This window comes from Falco peregrinus, chromosome 5 (assembly GCF_023634155.1).
Source record: "Falco peregrinus isolate bFalPer1 chromosome 5, bFalPer1.pri, whole genome shotgun sequence".
Classification (NCBI taxonomy): Eukaryota; Metazoa; Chordata; class Aves; order Falconiformes; family Falconidae; genus Falco; species Falco peregrinus.
The window spans coordinates 6,216,028-6,233,668 of NC_073725.1; the positions used below are offsets into that span (position 1 = coordinate 6,216,028).

The 17,641-nt window shown below is 40.8% G+C and overlaps 1 protein-coding gene across 1 annotated transcript in view; it reads left to right on the forward strand.

Moving 5' to 3' along the window:
* Positions 1-17,641, forward strand: part of CREB5 (cAMP responsive element binding protein 5) — a 217,172-nt gene that overhangs the window by 28,510 nt on the left and 171,021 nt on the right. The window contains exon 4 of the mRNA XM_055806670.1: positions 15,230-15,402. Within this exon, the coding sequence (XP_055662645.1) occupies positions 15,230-15,402 (173 nt within the window). The remainder of the gene's footprint in view (positions 1-15,229; positions 15,403-17,641) is intronic.

Sequence of the window (17,641 nt, forward strand, 5' to 3'; positions counted from 1 at the left end):
TAGGTTGCAGATCTGACTGGTGCCACATGTGAACTGTTTGCCTCCACAACCCAGATTCTTTGCTTTTTGACCTTGCTATTCGTTTGAGCTTGAAAGGGTCACCTTAGGCCCTCAGTTACCTTCTGGGATTGAGAGCACTGGGTGCTGTTAAGAACTTGGTATTGAAAGCTGGTTACATAATTTCCTTGTGGTGTCTGACTAGGTTGTATCTTAATTTGCTGACTGAAGCATCTTTTTGTCAGGTGAGGGCATCTTTCCATTCCCTCCCTTGGATTATATCACTTTCAGACACAGTCACTACGTTCCCAGTGGAACATCCTGTATTCATGTCCTCTGAGGCCTTTTTAGTTTTGTCCCTGGTACATTAGATCCTCACTGGTAGGAACAGTTGCACAAGGGTTCAGCTTGTTTTCTCCTGTCTTCTAAGTTCAGGGCATCTTACCAAGTCTTTGGTTGCTGCTTGCTTTTAGAAAGAAGGTCTGTATGGGTTTATTGAATGTCTGCCAGTAGGTTGCAAAATGCAAAATCCTCATAATGACATATGTGCCCATCAGGCAAGTGTTACTTTTCACAGACTGGGCAGAGGGAATTGTAACCCCTGGAAAGGGGCTGACCAGGCACCTGAGGGCCATACCTCAAGCTGTCATCGGTGTTTCACCAGTTCTTGCTGTTCACTGGCTTTCCTGACCTCTGTGCGTCATGTGCTCAAGCACCTTCTTGAAAGTCGGCCTGTGGCTCGCTGCATTAACCGCAGGCAGTAGTGCAACTTGATCTGCTGGAAATTGCAAAGTCAGTGATACAGATTTCTGTGGACTTCTGTGGGTGCCCTCTCTGTTAATAATAAATTTCAGTGTGTTGTGGTTTTTTTTTTTTTTTTTTTGTGTGTGTGTGTGTGACCCTGTGTTTAACTGCCATAACGACACAGGTGTAAAATTTTTGAAGCTATGTGAGAAGTGCTGGAATACCACCTGGAGATACCGCTATGTTCAGAAGGTCTTGCAGTAAAGTTTGGATGCTTTTCTTGATGATGTTGATGCTAGAGCATAAACTGGATTAAAAATCATTTTTTCTTTCTTTTCTACAAACATCCCAGTGTAATTATTTCTAGAGCCAACAGGAGATTTCTGTGAGACCTTCTCTTAAGCCACATTTTTGTGTATTTCTTGGTTTCCTGCTGACCTGTAACTGTCTTTTTAACACTTTGAAAACTTTCTGCATTTTTATGTCTGCTTTAGTGTCAGCTGCTGTTGAAATCAGTTTCAGAACCACAGCCAAACCTTTTATTTACCAGAACATTTAGCTTAAAGTTTAGCCTGGCCCTGGACCGAACACATCTGAGTTTAAGTAGCCCAACAAGTTAGCTTCTTTTTAACACCTCTGACATGTGACTGGCCACATGAATACTCTTAGCTTGCCCTAAATATTATGGCGGGAGGGAGAAAAGCGTGTAAAGGTCATTACTGTGGTTTGTTTGAATGACAGGAGGTTATTATAAACTGCTGTGACTCCATTGTTTTTGATACTCTGTTTATCATACCTCAACTGAAAGATATTAGGGAATCTTCTGATCTTTCCAGCAGTTAGAAAAGACACATCTCATGAGATTTTTTTTCATTATGCAATATAGACTGTAAACTGCTTGCATGAAGCCTGCTATTTGCTATGTGTCTTTAGAAGACCAATGTTTTGATCCCATCTTTAAGTAACACTGCAGTGCACATAACTCCTAACTTACGAGCCTTATTTTTACATTGAATCTTTTCGGCTGGGTGATTTTTTGTTGCTTTAAAACAGCAAGTATTTTTGTAATACATGAGTGTAACAAAAAACTGTTGAAGTTCCTTTTGATGATTTTATTGCTTGATACAGTGACATGGCACTACAGCATCTAGCAAGCAAATGCGTTCCTGTAGTGTTTTGAAAAGCATATGAGAAACCATAGGAAAACAGCTGTTACCAAGCATACGCTTTCTTAGATAGAGTGACAGTTATTAAAAGGGCAGGGTAGGACCACGGCATGTCTTTTAAGTTGAATAAAGCTGGCGGTAACTGTCGCTTTGAATGTGCAGTGGTGCTGCGTGTAGATATTGCCGTGTAGAGTTGTAACTGGAAGGAGAGAGAGATTAACATCCATAGTCTGCAGCTTGGAAGAGACAATATAAATCTCTGTCCTGCTTTGAGCTGTGAATGCCTCTGTAGGAGTTATAGTAACAGACAAATTAGCATAATGTAATTGGCTGGCAAGGTCAGCCCCTCTCCAGGAGCATTAGCAATGTTTACTGTAAGAAGAGACAGACCAAGTATTGTAGGGTAGTACGTTGTCTGTCCTTTTTGAAGGAAGAATAATAATTTTAGACTTCCTACATCACAGACTCTTTGCCATATCTTATTAAAATTCAGACTATCATATTTCTGCCTTAAAGCAAATCATCTAAAAGAACAACAAAGAATATTCCCTACTATCACACAAATCTTTATTCATTTTTTTTTGCTTTGAACATTATTAAGTTTACTTTTTCTTCCCCCCCCCCCCCCCCCCATTTCTTTCTCTATCGAATAGCTTTTCTCTGAATGCTAAACTTACATATGCATCCCTGCCAATACCTAATAAATCTGGTTGGGAGGATTAAAACTTCTGGTCTTACTGCACAGGACACATTTAATAAATCCAGATGAACTTATCAGCTTTCTTGTCTGGATCTTTTGAAAGTGTAAAACTCTGGGCAAAATTTGGGGCCAGCTCTAGTAATCCAGACTCACTGGATTCAGCTTTGCAAACCCTTTCATAGCTGTGTGTCAGAAATGTGAGATGGTGCCCCACATTTTGAAGGAGACATTGCATTGAGTTACAAACAGCCCTGGCTTTTTAGCTTTTGATCTCAAATCTGACAATTTGTGCCAAATATTTGAAATGAGTTCAGGCACTCAGTTATGAGATGTTTGGGACATGGCTTTCAGAATATCACACAGGGGTTGCATTGCCTTTTTCTGTATACTAATCACCAGGAAGCTGAAGGTTATGTTATTTAGTAGCTGTCTTCAGCTTAAGTCTTTAAAATACTGTCTGTGACCAGGAGTTGCCAAAGTAATTTTCCTAGAGAACTGGAAGACAGGCTAAAACATGCACAGAATCACCTTCAAAACACTATCTTACTGGAAAACCTATTTCCTTGTGCTCAGACAATGTGATCCAATGGATTTCCAAAGCATAGTCCTTTCCGTGGTCTTCTGATGATGAATAAAAACCAGACAGCAATTTGGCCACTCCACAGCAACTACATTTTGAGTCTTGTTTAGTAATAATTTCCAACCTAACTGTAAGTTAGGTGGGTTTAAAATGAGCAGTGTTGTTATTGTGTTCAAGGGTACTATGCTTATCTTTAATGCGAATACCCTGTTAGCCAGACACTTTTGAGAATGGCATCCATGGTGCTACTCAAGCCAGGCTGGCATTCCCGACCCTCTCCTCTGTCCATCAACTTTCAGGCATCAGAAGTTGCTTTGGTTGTAAAAATCCACTGACATCCACTTTGTAGGCAAAAGCTGCTGTATGGAGGAAAGCACTCAGAAAAACAGTTCTCCATGTGCAGCTAGGTTGTTCCTCAAGGACGCATGCCTGTCCTGTTTTGTTCATGGCTCAGCTGAAACTCCTGCTTTCCATTGCCTGAATTATGTTTTTCCTCCTTGTATGAAGCTGTCTGCTGTCTGGGCCACACCATTACAGGACCAATTGTTTATGACTCAGGAAAATGAGCGTTGTGGCTTCTCAGGTGGACTGAGGCCTCACCAAGGCATTTCAGAAGCGTGTGGTACTCTAAAGGAACAGTATGTAATTTCCCCAGGATGGCTCCACACCGCATTTAATTAGTGTGACTGGAAGCATGTACATCTGGATGATTGTCTGGTAGCATTATCAAATATAGTGCAGCTTGTTTGTTGTTCTCTCCACTTACTCCAGTCAGAAGAGAAGCTAAGCCAAACGTGTCTCAGTTTTACAACTGAGAATTCATCCCCTCTGCTGCCGTATAACCTCAGGAAGATTTTTAGCCTGACTCCTCTCATATGGCCCGCAATTTTTAGTGCCCACATTTGCATGTACAGCCAGGGATGCTTTAACTGGATCCAATTTTCTGCATATGATGTGCTCCCCTTCTCTGAAGAATAGATCCTGCAATGCTATCTAGACTTGAGCATGTAGTAATTCTTTGCTTTTACTAGTTGACATGTCCTTCTCTGCTCTCCTGTTTCTATTCACCAAAACCCTGTTCTTTTGTCTTGCTATTCTTCTAGTGGTATTCATCATATAACTTTTCTGTATTGGTTAAAGTATCTTGGTTATGATCTCTTGCCATTTCTGTGAGGCTGAAATTCAAAGGCATGGTACTTTAAACTGTGGAGCTGTGTTCTAACTAAAACCACCCTTCTGCTCTGTCACTGCTATATTATATTGCCTTCCTAGGTATACTGTGTTGTCTCTAAAAGCTATTCACTCCTCACTTTCAAGCACTTTGTAGTTATTGAAGATACTGTGTTTTAGATGTAAGGCAGAAGAATGTGCAGTAATTTGCTCAAAGTCTTGCAGTAAATCTTTAGCAGAGTGAGGAAAAGGATGGCTATGCAGTTCCTGTTGTACCTGTCCTGCAGAGCACCTCTGGAGTCCAAGGAGTTATATTTCTGTTCTCTTCTGCTCTCCCAGTCCTGGGAAGCTGTATGTCCCAACGCACCCCAGCTTGCTTACCTGGTTTATTTCCTGTTAGCAGTAGCTCCTCTTTCAGCAATCCCTAGCAATCTGTGCTTTAAGACCCAAATCACATGCCTTCATCAATGAATGGTCAGCTCCAATGGATCGTTTTTTGCAGGGTGACCACTATCGGTTTCTCTTTCTTCCAAACACGTTTGTTCTCCTAGTCTTGTTAGTGTTTTTTCCTGCCTGTCTGCCACTTGCTGAAACCAAGGCAGAGATGGACAAGGGCGGCGTGTTTCTCCTTAACCAGACTACAGACTGCCAGAAGCGCCTTTGAGGATTCAAAGAAAACTTTCTTGTAATACCTGTTTGTCTGTGGCCCTTGCTGTACGCACTGGCAATGAACTTTTCCTAGCTAGAAGTGTATTTAACTTCTTTGCCTTCTATGTAGACAGTGTAATTGCCTTCCTAAACCCTAACATTTTAAACTCATGGCTGCAAAGATTATTAATTTTGTCTGAACGCTTCCAACTGATGAACTTAATTCTCTTAAGTTCTTTCAGTCCAACATCTAGACTAAACTAGCTCTTCTCTCCCAAATCATCAGCCTATAACTGAAATGATCATGGGTGCTGCAAAACTGCTTGTTTGCCTCTGTGATTACTTCTCAGGAGGTCTGGTGAATTAACTTGATCCCAGCTTGATGCTTTGGTGTTGCTTGTATGATTTTCACCGATCAAAACTATTTTCCTACCAGTTCACTTGTCACTCCGCTGGTTAGACCTGTGATCCCTTGTTGTAGCAAATGGTCTGTCTGGGTGCTTTTTTTGAGACCACTCTTGGCGTTTGCATCTGGGTCTTTCCCAGCATTTTGTCTTAGTCCCCATGTAATAGCAGCCAGCCTGGCCCAACATAACTGCCACAGTGAGTTGTGGTTAAAAGAATATTTAGGAGATGCATTTTATTACCAGGGTAGCAGCGTTTCCACTTGACTTCTTAGCAGAAAAGTTAAGCCTGCTGGTTTTCTGCTTGAAACTGCCCGAATGGAAAATCACTGGCTGTTTTGTTGCTGCCATCCTTGCTCTCCTTTACCAACTGCTCTGTCTAAAAAATGTTCTGGTCATTGAATGCAGTCAAGCAGCCATTGCTGTAACTCATGCATGATGCCAATAACTTATGCCAGTGAAATCAATGATGAGAATTTCAAAGAAGCTTTAAATAAAATATAACAGATTTAAACGCCAAAGTGCTGTCTCTGTGAATTTGCTATTAACAGATTATAAATGGTTTGCATAATGTTGAAAAGCCTAGTGCCTTCAGTTAGCGGCATCAAAGGCTTGTTTAAAGCAATTCCTGGAGGATTGCCGCCCTCCCCCCCACCCCCACCAGCTTTCTGTTTCATGATGGATAAAAACAAAACTCCTTACAATAAAGAAAGGAAAGGCAGGTTTTCAACTACCCTCTGACTGGCCTCCAGATCTGGCAGCTGCTTTTGGATGTCTAATTGCTTGTCCTGCAAAAGTTGACATGCACCTACTTTGAGAAGGTTCTTTGAGTACCCACTTTGTACATGGCATTCTGTCTGATTTACAGAGATGAAATGATAGTGCTGGAAAAAATCAAAACAACAGAGTAGAGCTTAATTCTGGTTTTCCTTTTTCTTTTTTTTTTTTTTTAATATTTTAATGTTTCCTGGTTTTCTGAATGCATAGATAAGTATTAGACGCAGACAAACGATGCAAAATAATGGATAAGACACTGGACTGGGAGAAAAGATCCCTTCCATTGAGTCCTGATTTTTGGCTACACGAGTCACTTTCTCTCTTCCTTCCTTCCTCTTTCCTTGCTTTGTGTCTGGACCCTAAGACTTGTGGGCAAGTGTAGTCCATCAATGTGTCTGTACAGGTTTTAGCACAATAAGGCCTTGATTTCAACGAGGCCTCTAAGAATTACACCTAGTAAGTATACTGGCAAATCTCTTTGCTTTGTTTTCAAGTTTCTTACTAGCACTTCTCCATTTGAAATTCATGGCAAGCTCCCTTGTTTACAGCAATCTGATGGGACCATAATTGGGTCCCAAGATAACATTACAGAAATAAGCCAGTTTTTTTCCTTAGACAAAGTTCTAAGGAGAATGTATTTTCTTATAAACATGCTTTTTATAAAAGGGTTTGTTGTTTTGTGTTTATTGGTGTTCCATCTGCTCTAGAGAATACGTTTGAGAAAAACTAGCTCCAGCATGGCATATAATGTTTCATTAGCAGGCATAACCTTGTTTATTTGCTTTTTAAAATTGTATTTAGAGGAGGAAATCAGTTTGCACCATTGACATGCTGCCAGGTTCCTGTTTATAAATGTCACAATAGGCAACTTGGAAGAAACGAAATAGTCAGCTTATGGCTTTTGCATAAAGTATGACAGAACTGGGAAGAGCCAGGCAGCCGGTTGTGCTCCCCCTGTTTTGCAGCCTCCCAATTAGCAGGATGTAGGGTGGTGGTAGCAGTGCAAAACACCCAGAGTGAAACGAGCAGGGCTATGCACACTTAGCCGTCACTGCTGTTTATTTGCACAGAAGCAACTCTTTGTGCTATATTGCTTAAATCGCTATCTTGGGCAAGTAACTGTGTATGAAACAAGCAACCCTGAGGAAAATGGGAGATATCTGTAGGAAACTTCAAGACATAAGCATGCAATCTGACGTCATCTTTTCCCATAGAGAAGCTATTTCCTTTCAAACTCTGGTGAGACCAGTCTTCCAAAATTTCCTTCTCCTTTAAAGTACATTCATTGCATTTCCTTTATATCACTTTTTTCCTTTCCCCTAGTAAATGGTTTATCGTGGGTACATCTGGTACTCACCATATATTACGTACTGTGTATGTAAAGAAAGCTTCATATGTCAAAAGCGTAGTCTGGACAGACATGCTGAAAAGGGCATGAGGAGGGTAGTGGGGGAAGAGGGGAAGGAATCGTGGAAGACAAGGGTCATCTTTCAGTATTCATTTCTACTGGTAATTAGAGGGCACCACTGAATGTCTGTAATTAGATCATGTCACCGAAATTAAGATAAAAGACCAAAAATTCTAAATCTCCCGCATTTTATTCATAATATCAGAGGAGTCAGAGCGTTTGCCTAAATCGGCAGCCAAAGTGGAGGACAGGCAGGGCGGCTTAACTTGGCCCTGGAAGAAGTTAATGTGCATTTTCACCAGAAGGTGCCAGGAAGAGCCCAGAGGAGGTGACTGTGCACCCCAGGTACCCAAGGGCAGCGGCCGAGCGGAGACATGACGGACACTGGCCTGCAGCACGAGCTGGGTGCTGCGGAGGTTTCGTGCAGGCCCGTCATCCTTCGGGCAGTGGCCTTAAGAGGATTAGCAGTGCTTAAATGGGTCCTTTGGACTTCGGGCGTAGTTATGGTGGTGAGTGCTGCAGCCTTGGGACAGCTTATACCTGGCTTAGCACTTCATACGCCTGTCCTGTCTCTTGCGCCATGCTTCTTAGCAGCACCGCAGAGTTTGCTGGAGATTAGCAGGCAAGGTTTCGTTTGCATTGCTCAGTATATCTCAGAAAGTTTTTCCGATAACATGGTAACAGCTAGTGAAAGAAAACAAGATAAAAAGATTATTTATGAGGGTTTTTTTGTTCATACCTCTTCAGGCGTAGCCAGCATGTCTGCATTTAAGAATGATTCTTCCTAACTTACAACAAAAAGAAAGTTTCCCTGCATGTTACAGCATACATATTTCGGATAGAATTTTGCAAAGCTCCTCCCAGCCTGAGTACACAAGTCTGATGTATTAATTAAAATTAATTTTTCACTATGGCTCCAAAAGATTGAAGACATTTTGAAAAAAGGGCTTGGGCTACTGAAGTCTGTAGATGCCTTTAGGGAGGTTACCTTTTTTGTCAAGAAATTCTAGTCACGGTGCTGTGAAGCAATATTTGGGTGGCAGTTAAACTCTCATCTGTGAACTGCTGGTGGTCGCAAAGCTGTGGTAAGTCATCTGCAGCTGGTCTGTGGAACCATCTTGCCTTAATTACACAATTTATGATAAGAGCACAGAGTGTTCTGTGAGAAATTCAGAGGGTTGACAGAGGTCTGTGATCCAAAAAATTGGAAACTAGTGGCCGAGACTGATAAGTACCGATTCAAAGCTTTATGATTTCAGCGAGAGCAGTGTTTCCCTTCTTCCCCCATCTGCCTATCATTACTTGTCGTTTTTGAGTAAGGAGTTTAATTTTTCTTTACATTTTTACCCCCGAGGAGATCAGGTTGATAACATTTGACTGAGCAGTGGTGCCCAGGGTTCAAGAAGTCAGATATACTCGTACTGCTCCTGGCCTTTGGGTCTCCAGCACAGTGTGGATAGATAGAACTATGTCCTGTTCAGGGGTGGATGTTAGATGGGACCTGGGGGCAGGGAAGAGTTGTTTTGCACTCTGGGATTTATCATTCATGCCTGCTGTTGGGTTTTTTTGGTTTGGTGGGTTTTTTTGGGGTTTTTTTTGGGTGTGTTTTTTTTTTTTTTTTTGTAATGTGCCATTTTTATCAGGTAGCTGTTAAGTGAGTATTTGCCTGCCTTCGAAACATTTTGAGGAATAGATCTTTTGGCATCAGTTATGTATTTTTATGTGTCAGCCTTGTTCAGTGACTTCATACCTCTCGCTAAGTAAGGGAGTTTAAATGGATTTTAGCAGGCTGCAATAAGATCTTCCTAGGGCTTTGTCCCTATGCTTAATGTTACTACACAGCATTTTCCAGCAGTTCTTTTCTGTGTCCTTTTTTCTGCTTTAGTGCTTTTTCTCATTCAAGCTATACAGATGTTACAGGTTAAAAAAAGCTGTAGTATTGCATTTCAGTCTCCACCAAATTTATGCTCTCCCACCTCTTGTACAATGGTACTTTTTCCTTTTTTCTTTTTTTTTTAAAATTTAAATCTTTGTAATAGACTCTTTTTCCTGTGATCCTCCAACTGCATTAGCAATCTGATCCATTCTTTATCTCCATTTTCTTCCCTAGTTCCCCTGCTATGTTTGTTGGTTTTGTGTGGACAGCAAGCTTAGATCTGGGCTTATGACACTTCAGAAGTTGCAAACCAGTAACTGATGAAACAGCTGTGATGGGCTGGCATCAGAGTGTTTTCCTTACACATGGATCTGAATAATGATAAAATATTTATTTTCTGGGGAGATTTGATAACTTTGGTTTTGAGATGATCATCATCTTCTGTCAGGAGAGAATTCAATAGAATTCAACAGTAATTTTGATGGAGCATTATTTGCTACATTTAGTCTATAATTTTCTTTATGACGATGTCTTCCAAGTTTTTAAGCCAGCAGGTTCTTTGGATGTGTAAACAGCATGTGCAATGGGTGAGTGTGTCACTGGTGGCTTCCACTCATGTGGGTATTATATATATTGTGAAGTTACGATTTCCATAATAAGGCAAGATGCTACTGCACACTTCTTAAAAATTAATGTGTAGCTGCCATTTAAATGTGTGTCTTGGTTACCCTGAGTGCCATGGGTCTGTAGAGCCTTCTAGAAGACTTTAGGTTACAAATGCGTATTTTCTTTCCCCATAAATTGTAAAATGTCTGAAAGTGGGACAGCTTAGAATATTCATCCTTGTTCAAATATGTTAATTGAGAGGCCAGGCTATATAAATTCTAAAATATCTCTGTGCATTTGATTTCTATCTTTTTTTTTTTTTTTTAAGTTGAAGCCTTTACTCTGGAATTATCTGAACAATATTTAAAGTTGCTTTTTGGGAAAATATAGTTTAATGATTTTTTTGCAGAAAACAAAAAATTCAAAAAAGTGCTTTTGTCTGTTTAGATGGATTGGATTTTTCTCTCATTTTTTCATGGCAAATCTCTTCTGACTTTAGAATTTATATAATAGTCTGCATAATATGTTTATGTACAATTATAGGTGTTATAGGTGACAGGTCTGTTGAAAAGCTCACTCAGAACAATCCTGAATGAGTCTTCAGTTTGTATAAAACTAGTATTTGCAATTTTCATTAAGCCTCACAGTCAGAAAAGAATAGTAGGAAAATATAAGCTGGCTTTGGTTCAGAAGCTAGCTCTTACAGTTTAAAACCACAGACATGCTTACTTGATACTCAGAATATTCCATGAGATTGTAAATGATGGCTTCATCTTCTTCATCCTTTGCTTTCAGTAGATGGAGATGTGTGATGCAGGTGGTGCCATGTGACACAGATGGGTGTTTCTCTGCAACAACTAGGGTTTAGTGGAAACTGTTAGTAGCTGGAGTCATGGGGTGTATTTTGCCTGTGTCTGTGGAGCCGTCATTTCTCTGCTGCGCTTGCCAACAGGGTGTGTGTTCTTGCGGAGCGATGTGTAATCCTCTCCACCAGAACATGGAAGCATGACTTTGAGGCGTTTTTGGCCTTTAGAAAAAAGAAGTGTGTTGCCTATCCAAAGTTAAATGGTTGCATGTGGGAGAAAAATGCTCAAATGTTTTCTTGAAAGTCTGAAGTTAAAGTGGGGGATACGGTGTAACTGGGGAGAAGGCAAGCCAATGATCTAGCCCATTTCCTTTTGCAGCTGGAGAGGTTGAGAATAAGCACGTTGATTTAAAACTGGTTCATGGATATGGCTGGTTTTTGTTTTATTTATTTGAATGTTAAGTACTGCTGGAGAGTACAGTATGAGCGCGTGGGTGAGGGGAGCGTTTCTGTAAAAGCTCTTCAGTGTTACATTCCTAGTTTCTGCTTCAGTGGAGTGACTGGGAACTTTGGTGGGGATGAAATTTAGTCCTAGAGGAAATAAATTCTTCTTAATTTATTGGATCTTAATTAAGAGCCATTAAATGAATCTTAAGGGCAGGGGATGTCTTTCATATCTCTGCAGCTCCTGGCATGTGGGTGGCCTGTTCCCTGTGTGAACATTTAGATTCAGTTTAATAAAATGGATAATATTAATAAGCTTATATGCCCTTTTCTAATGCTGAAGGACAGCTGTGAAGATCTCTGAGAAAACTGAGTGTGTGTTATACTCTCTCAGAGTATAAACAGGTCTTGGGAGTGTTAAAAGCAGACGGAGAGCACTGTCCACATCGTCGCTTCTGGTGACTTCTCTGGGTTGGAGTGCTGGGAGCTCCCCTCCTAGTATCAATTAATCTTAACCATCGACTTAAGAGCTGGAGGAGAATGAAAAGGGGAGTCAAAGTGAGATGTTCTTCGTGGATCCCTGGTGGAAGAGCATACAGAACTCCTTAAAATTAGAGCTGGAGGAGGCCTAGCCAAGTAACAATTCAGCTATAAAATGTAGGTCTCAGTTTTGGCCAATGTTGCTGAATTTGTCCCGTTTCTATAAGGGCCCAAAGTCGAGTCTGCAAGGAGCTCACTAATATCCTATCCAGATCCATTCAGAATCAGATGCAGAGCTCAACACAGCAAGGCCATCTTGGGAGTTCTGAAGACCGTCTGCATCACACACGCAACAAGCCTAGTCTTGCTTGCTGGTGATATAGAGTCATCCTGCATGTCATGATGCATATGACTAGATCAGACAGGCTTAGTGTCAGATCTATTGTGCATTACCTTCCTCCTGTCTTTCAAAGCATAGGCATTGTCATTTGAGTATGAACTTGCTTGAACTTCTCTGTAACTTCACAAGTATCTCACCAATGTAAATTATTTTGAGGTTGCCAAATTTTTTCTTGTGAATGTAAGAGTCGTGCTGAGTTTGACATTTTCTTGGGAAATCTTAGACTTTCTTTTGGCAGCGTAGTATAAAGGTCTAGTTCCTGCCCAACAACAGCATTTGCATTACTGAGAAGAATGGACATCTGGATGCACTGACAGGTTTTCATTCTGTTTTTGCTTTCCATGCATCACGTATTCAGCCTACTTTCTCTGAAAAGATACAGTTTATTGGAAATTATCAAAACGTTGGAACAGCGTTACAAGTTTGTGGATGTAAGATAACAAACTTTTTCATACCCATCATAATTCATACCATTTATACCTTAGAGAGCTCTGGAATTATAGGAGAAAAGGAGACGAGAAGGAGAAGAAAATGGAAATACTGGATCTAGGAGCGTGGGAATCTGGTATCAAATCTTTAAATTCTGCTCTGCCATGGCACAACAAAATCCAGTCAAAATCTGGGCAAGTGCTGGGGTACCACTTGTCTAAAGCTCATGATGGATTGCATCCTTTCCCTTCCCAGGCCTCATGGCACCATCCATGTTTCCTTTAAAGATCCTCCCATGTAGCAGATCAATGTTCTGTAGCTCTTGGAAAACTGTGGTCTGGAGTGTGTAACCTAGAGAAAGGCTTTCTGCATCCTGGACAGTTTCATGCCAGTGCTCTGGCTCCATGCACACAGCCCCTTTTGGAAGCAAAGCAGCCGTGTAAGGCACATCATCTGTGCTGGCAATGGGAAGGGGCAGTTGTGCAGCACTGCAGAATAAACTCATGGTGGGGGACTGATGCTTTTCTTCTTTGTTGCTCCCCTATGGATCCAGAGGTGCAAGTACTGTATACCTGTCTTGCAATTTAATGTTTGCTCTAATAAACATACTACTGAAAGCAAACAGACAATGCAGAATGTTTGGAAGGATTCAGAAACTATGGAGCCGGTGTAAAGGAGCAATAAATGAGGGTGAAGTTTGAAACAAGTAAATATCACCTATTGGTAGGTTTTAATTGAAACACACCCTTAGTATAAAGGAGAAGCTTTAGGAAGTGATATCGCTAAAACATTTACTTGCAGATGGATAGCTATTAGACCTGGTTTTGCAAAATCTTGTAATGATCAAAAAAGTCAGTGCGGTTTTGAATCCTGAACTAATCCATTGAAGAACTGACGTTTTAATAGGAATGTGGTAGATGAGAGAGAACTTCTTTTGGAAAAAATTCCATATAGCTAAGGTTATTCTCTTTTATTGCCTGATGGTCATGACATACTACCAGGCTATGAAAAATAACAGTGAATGTCCTTGGTCTGGCTTCCTCTTCCAATCCATGCTCCTAAAGAAATACTGGAGCTGCTGAACCTGATTCATATTGTGTAGATTATTTGCTGCAAGAGGAACTCAGAGCTGGATCTTCTTCATACTTGGTGAGTGGTCTAACCATGCGGCTGTAGGCAGCACCTCTGCCTCTTTGTATGTTTATGAAGACTGCAGCAACTCCCTTAAAAGAAACAGAGAGGTCCCTGTGTCTGCAGTAGTCTGGGAAATCACCTGAAATATATAAGAATTGGGAGATAGGGGGATGACAGTAAGGTCTTCAATGGTCCCGCTAATTATTGGCTCCTTTTCCATGAGGAATGTTGCCTGAAGGGTTTATTCTTGTTTTGGTTCAGATATTCTTGTTTTGGTTCAGAATGCAATCTTTCTCTTAGGTCTGGGATTCTGTATGTTGTCTGCCTGTCCACATTCGATCCAGAGCACAGTTTCCTTTCTTACCAGCTTTATCTATCATTATTTTGTGTTTTTTCAGTGCTTCCTAGAGAAATTGGCTCATAAGTGGGAATTTTGAATGTAATTTAACTTTAGTTTTCAATCCTGTGTATTGCAGAGGTCAGGAAGATGCTTTGCATGAGTCTTGGTGGCAGAGTGTGTGTGTGTAAAGGTGTTTTTTCCCCCTTTTCCTCAGCCTAGTGTGAGGTGACAGCAGAAAGTTTCTTTTCCTCTTACTGCTAACAATCCACACGTTGATGCCTGATAGGAAAAATAACGCTCTCAAGGTTACCGTATTTTTCATATGTATACGCTGTGGGTTATCTCTGGCTCGAGAGTTTTGTTTGTTTTTAAACGCAGGCCAAGTCAAACCCTGTGGTTTAGCAGCAGCGTGTATTGTGTGTGCTGGCAAAACAGGAGAACGGCTTTATCCCGTGGTTCCTTCCCTAGTAGTATTCCGGTCTCTGGTGGCTTGTTTGCTCTGTGGGTATCAGTTATCTGTGAACTTGCTTTTAAAAAAAGAACTTTTTAAGGGCTCCAAGTTACCTGAAGCAAAGGTTATATATGTGCAAATACAGCGCTATTATTCTAGGCCTCTGGGATATTATTGCTCTACAAAATATATGGAGGCTAATAGAAATAGCTGTTCTGTGATGTGCCGTGTGCTGTTTGTTACTTTGGGACTATAAAACTTGATTTGCTTGTCAGCCTAAACAGACCTGGTACACAGTAAACAACCCATGTAGTAAATCAAGGTGCCCTGCACTCACCACAGGAGTAATTTTCAAACAAAATATATATCATCTTCAGTTAGGAGCATATGTGCTAAATATCCTCATTATAAATCACTAGTCAGAATCGCAGAAGAGTGATTAGTCAACTTGCAGGGTTTTTTTCTGTTTATATTGCCCTGTAAAAGTAAACAGTTATTTTTCATTTCTTTATTATTCTTTGTTACAACAAGATCTATTGACTTGGGATTTCCCAAGAGCCAGTAACTTTTCTTATTGTTGATACTTTCAGATTTCTAATTCTATTCAAGATAAGACATTTATTTCTTTTTCATTTTCCTTCACCATCTCCCATTTCCCTTCTTTTCACAGAATATCTCCATGCATAACACAGTTGGAGGAGCAATGGCAGGACCTGGATCTCACCAGCTGACAAATACAAGGATGCCAAACCACGACACCAGCGTTGTGATTCAACAAGCCATGCCATCTCCACAGTCCAGTTCGGTCATTACACAAGCACCTTCCACAAATCGACAGATTGGGTGAGTCCATTTCCATTTGCTCATTTTTCCAGTTCTTTGGCTCCAGCAGCTGCATGCAGGACCAGATGTTGTCCTCGTGGTTCTTGAGGTTATGGAGTTTGCACTTGATCCTGCAAGGATGCAGCAAGGATGCCTGCAACATCTGTTGCAGACTGGGAGCGAACAGCCAGGTACTCCAGACCTGATGCTTTCGTTCAAAAGGGGCAGAATGCTGTTACGTGCAGGGAATTCCTGCTTTCTCCATCCAGTTTTTTTTTTTTGTCTGCTTACATTCAAAGTTCATGTTGTTTTTATAAGTGCTCTGGGAAGAAAGGGCATTTCTGAAGCTGATCCTTGCAATTCCTTCAATGGGAATCCTGGGTACTCTGTGGGATTGAGCTGTTTCCTACGTACTGTGTTTAACTGAAGAATGCTACAAGACAAAATAAAAAGACCATCAAGATAAATGGAGTTTGGCACAGAAACCTCTGTTTCTCAAACAGTTGCTCAATTTGTGATGATGGATCCATATTTATTCCCATAAATTGACAGTATGGATGCTTATTGTATTGGCTTGAATACCAATTGTGTGCTCATGTTTGGAGAACTGTGTGAACAAAAACATCCTTGTTTTGTACTCTTGGTTACTTCCAGCAAACATCAGGTCCTCGTAAGTCACAATAACTTGTTTTTAATTACACAGAAACTGCCCAGATGGTTTGAGGGTACAGTTTTTTTCCTCACACAACTCTAAGGATTTGGGGGGGGTGTGTGTGGGGTGTAGGCTGAGTGTATGCATGAAAATATATGGATAAAACGATATATCAGTGGACTAAGAAAGGAGCAGGAGCCTAGATTCATCATCTGTAATTTGTAATTTGGTCATATCCATTATATGGTAAGTGCAAAAGCAGTCTCTGTCCCCAGTCATTGTCTAAATAATTGATGAACAACTTGCAGTCTCTTCAGAGAGAAAAAAGAAATCCTGGCATTGAAAAGCCAAAATCCAGTTCTTCTTGAGTTTTCTTTCAAGATTCTTGGTGGCTGGGGGAGGTTGTAGACCGCAGGCTGTCTGTCTCCCAGTGCCATGGTGGCAGGATGGCCTGTGGCACTGACTGCTCCGGAAGGGTTACCTAGCCACACACAGGACACAGATTCCATCTGCTGCCCCAGTTTTGTGCTCCTGGAGAAGCTCCTCTATTTTCCTTTTTACTACTATTTCAGGATTTTCTTCCTAATATAGAAATTTGATGGTATGGGTCAGGTAAAGATATTTGATAGATGTGCCTTTGTATATGTTATGTAGTGACAAAACAGTGTCCAACTGGGATTTCGTGTGCAATACCGTTGGTCTGTGAGTACAAGAAAGTTGTTGTCTTACGTCCCATTCTGTTCAAATACAGGGGGCTGGGAAGAAGAAACAAGTTTCTTTTTCAGTTTTAGAAAGAAAAACTGCTAATGCCATTATTTGGTTAAGGATGATTAAGCTCCTGTTCAAATTGTGACTTAATAGGTCTAGTGGTAATTAAGATCCTAATTAAAAATAATAATAAAAAAAACACCAAACAACTTTTAATACTCAGTGGTGAGGTGTTTTATATGGGAATGTACTTGGCTTCCAAACAATTGTTTCTATATAATGAGAAAAAAACTGCATGTGGTTTTGCAAGACCCTGTCAGTCAGGTTTTAGGTTTGCATTGGTTCGGGGCCACGGTGATTAGAATCTCTGAAGTTGGAGGAGTTCAGGATAAAAAGGCCTATTTCCTAGTCAGTGGTGAGTGTCTCACTTGGGAAACTTTGTGATGACATATCTTAATTCTCCCCGTGACTGAATCACACCAATGTTTCCTAAGTCTGACTCTAAAGCTGCTCTATTGGGAGGCAATTGTCAGCATTTTAGTCTCGGTGTGAGTTGGTGTGTGAATGAGACTTATAGTGTGACCTCCAGCATACTCTGTTCCACATTCTTCCCTCTTCCTAGGAGGTTTTGGTTTTTGTTCATGGTGTGTCCTAGGAGATAATTGCTGAATTTTCAACTTCATCTGCTTGCCAAATTGTTGAGCATCCTTGTTTGTCTTCTTTTCCTTCGGTCTTTTCCCTGTGGTGCCTGTTTTATTTTATTTGAAGAACGTATCTTGTCATTTCAATTTATCTTCATCTTATCCTTCTAAACGTGCTAAGAATTATATCCAAGAGCCCTTCACAAGGAATACAGACTGGGCAATGGTTTCCATGTTAGACAACTGAAGAAAAATCCAG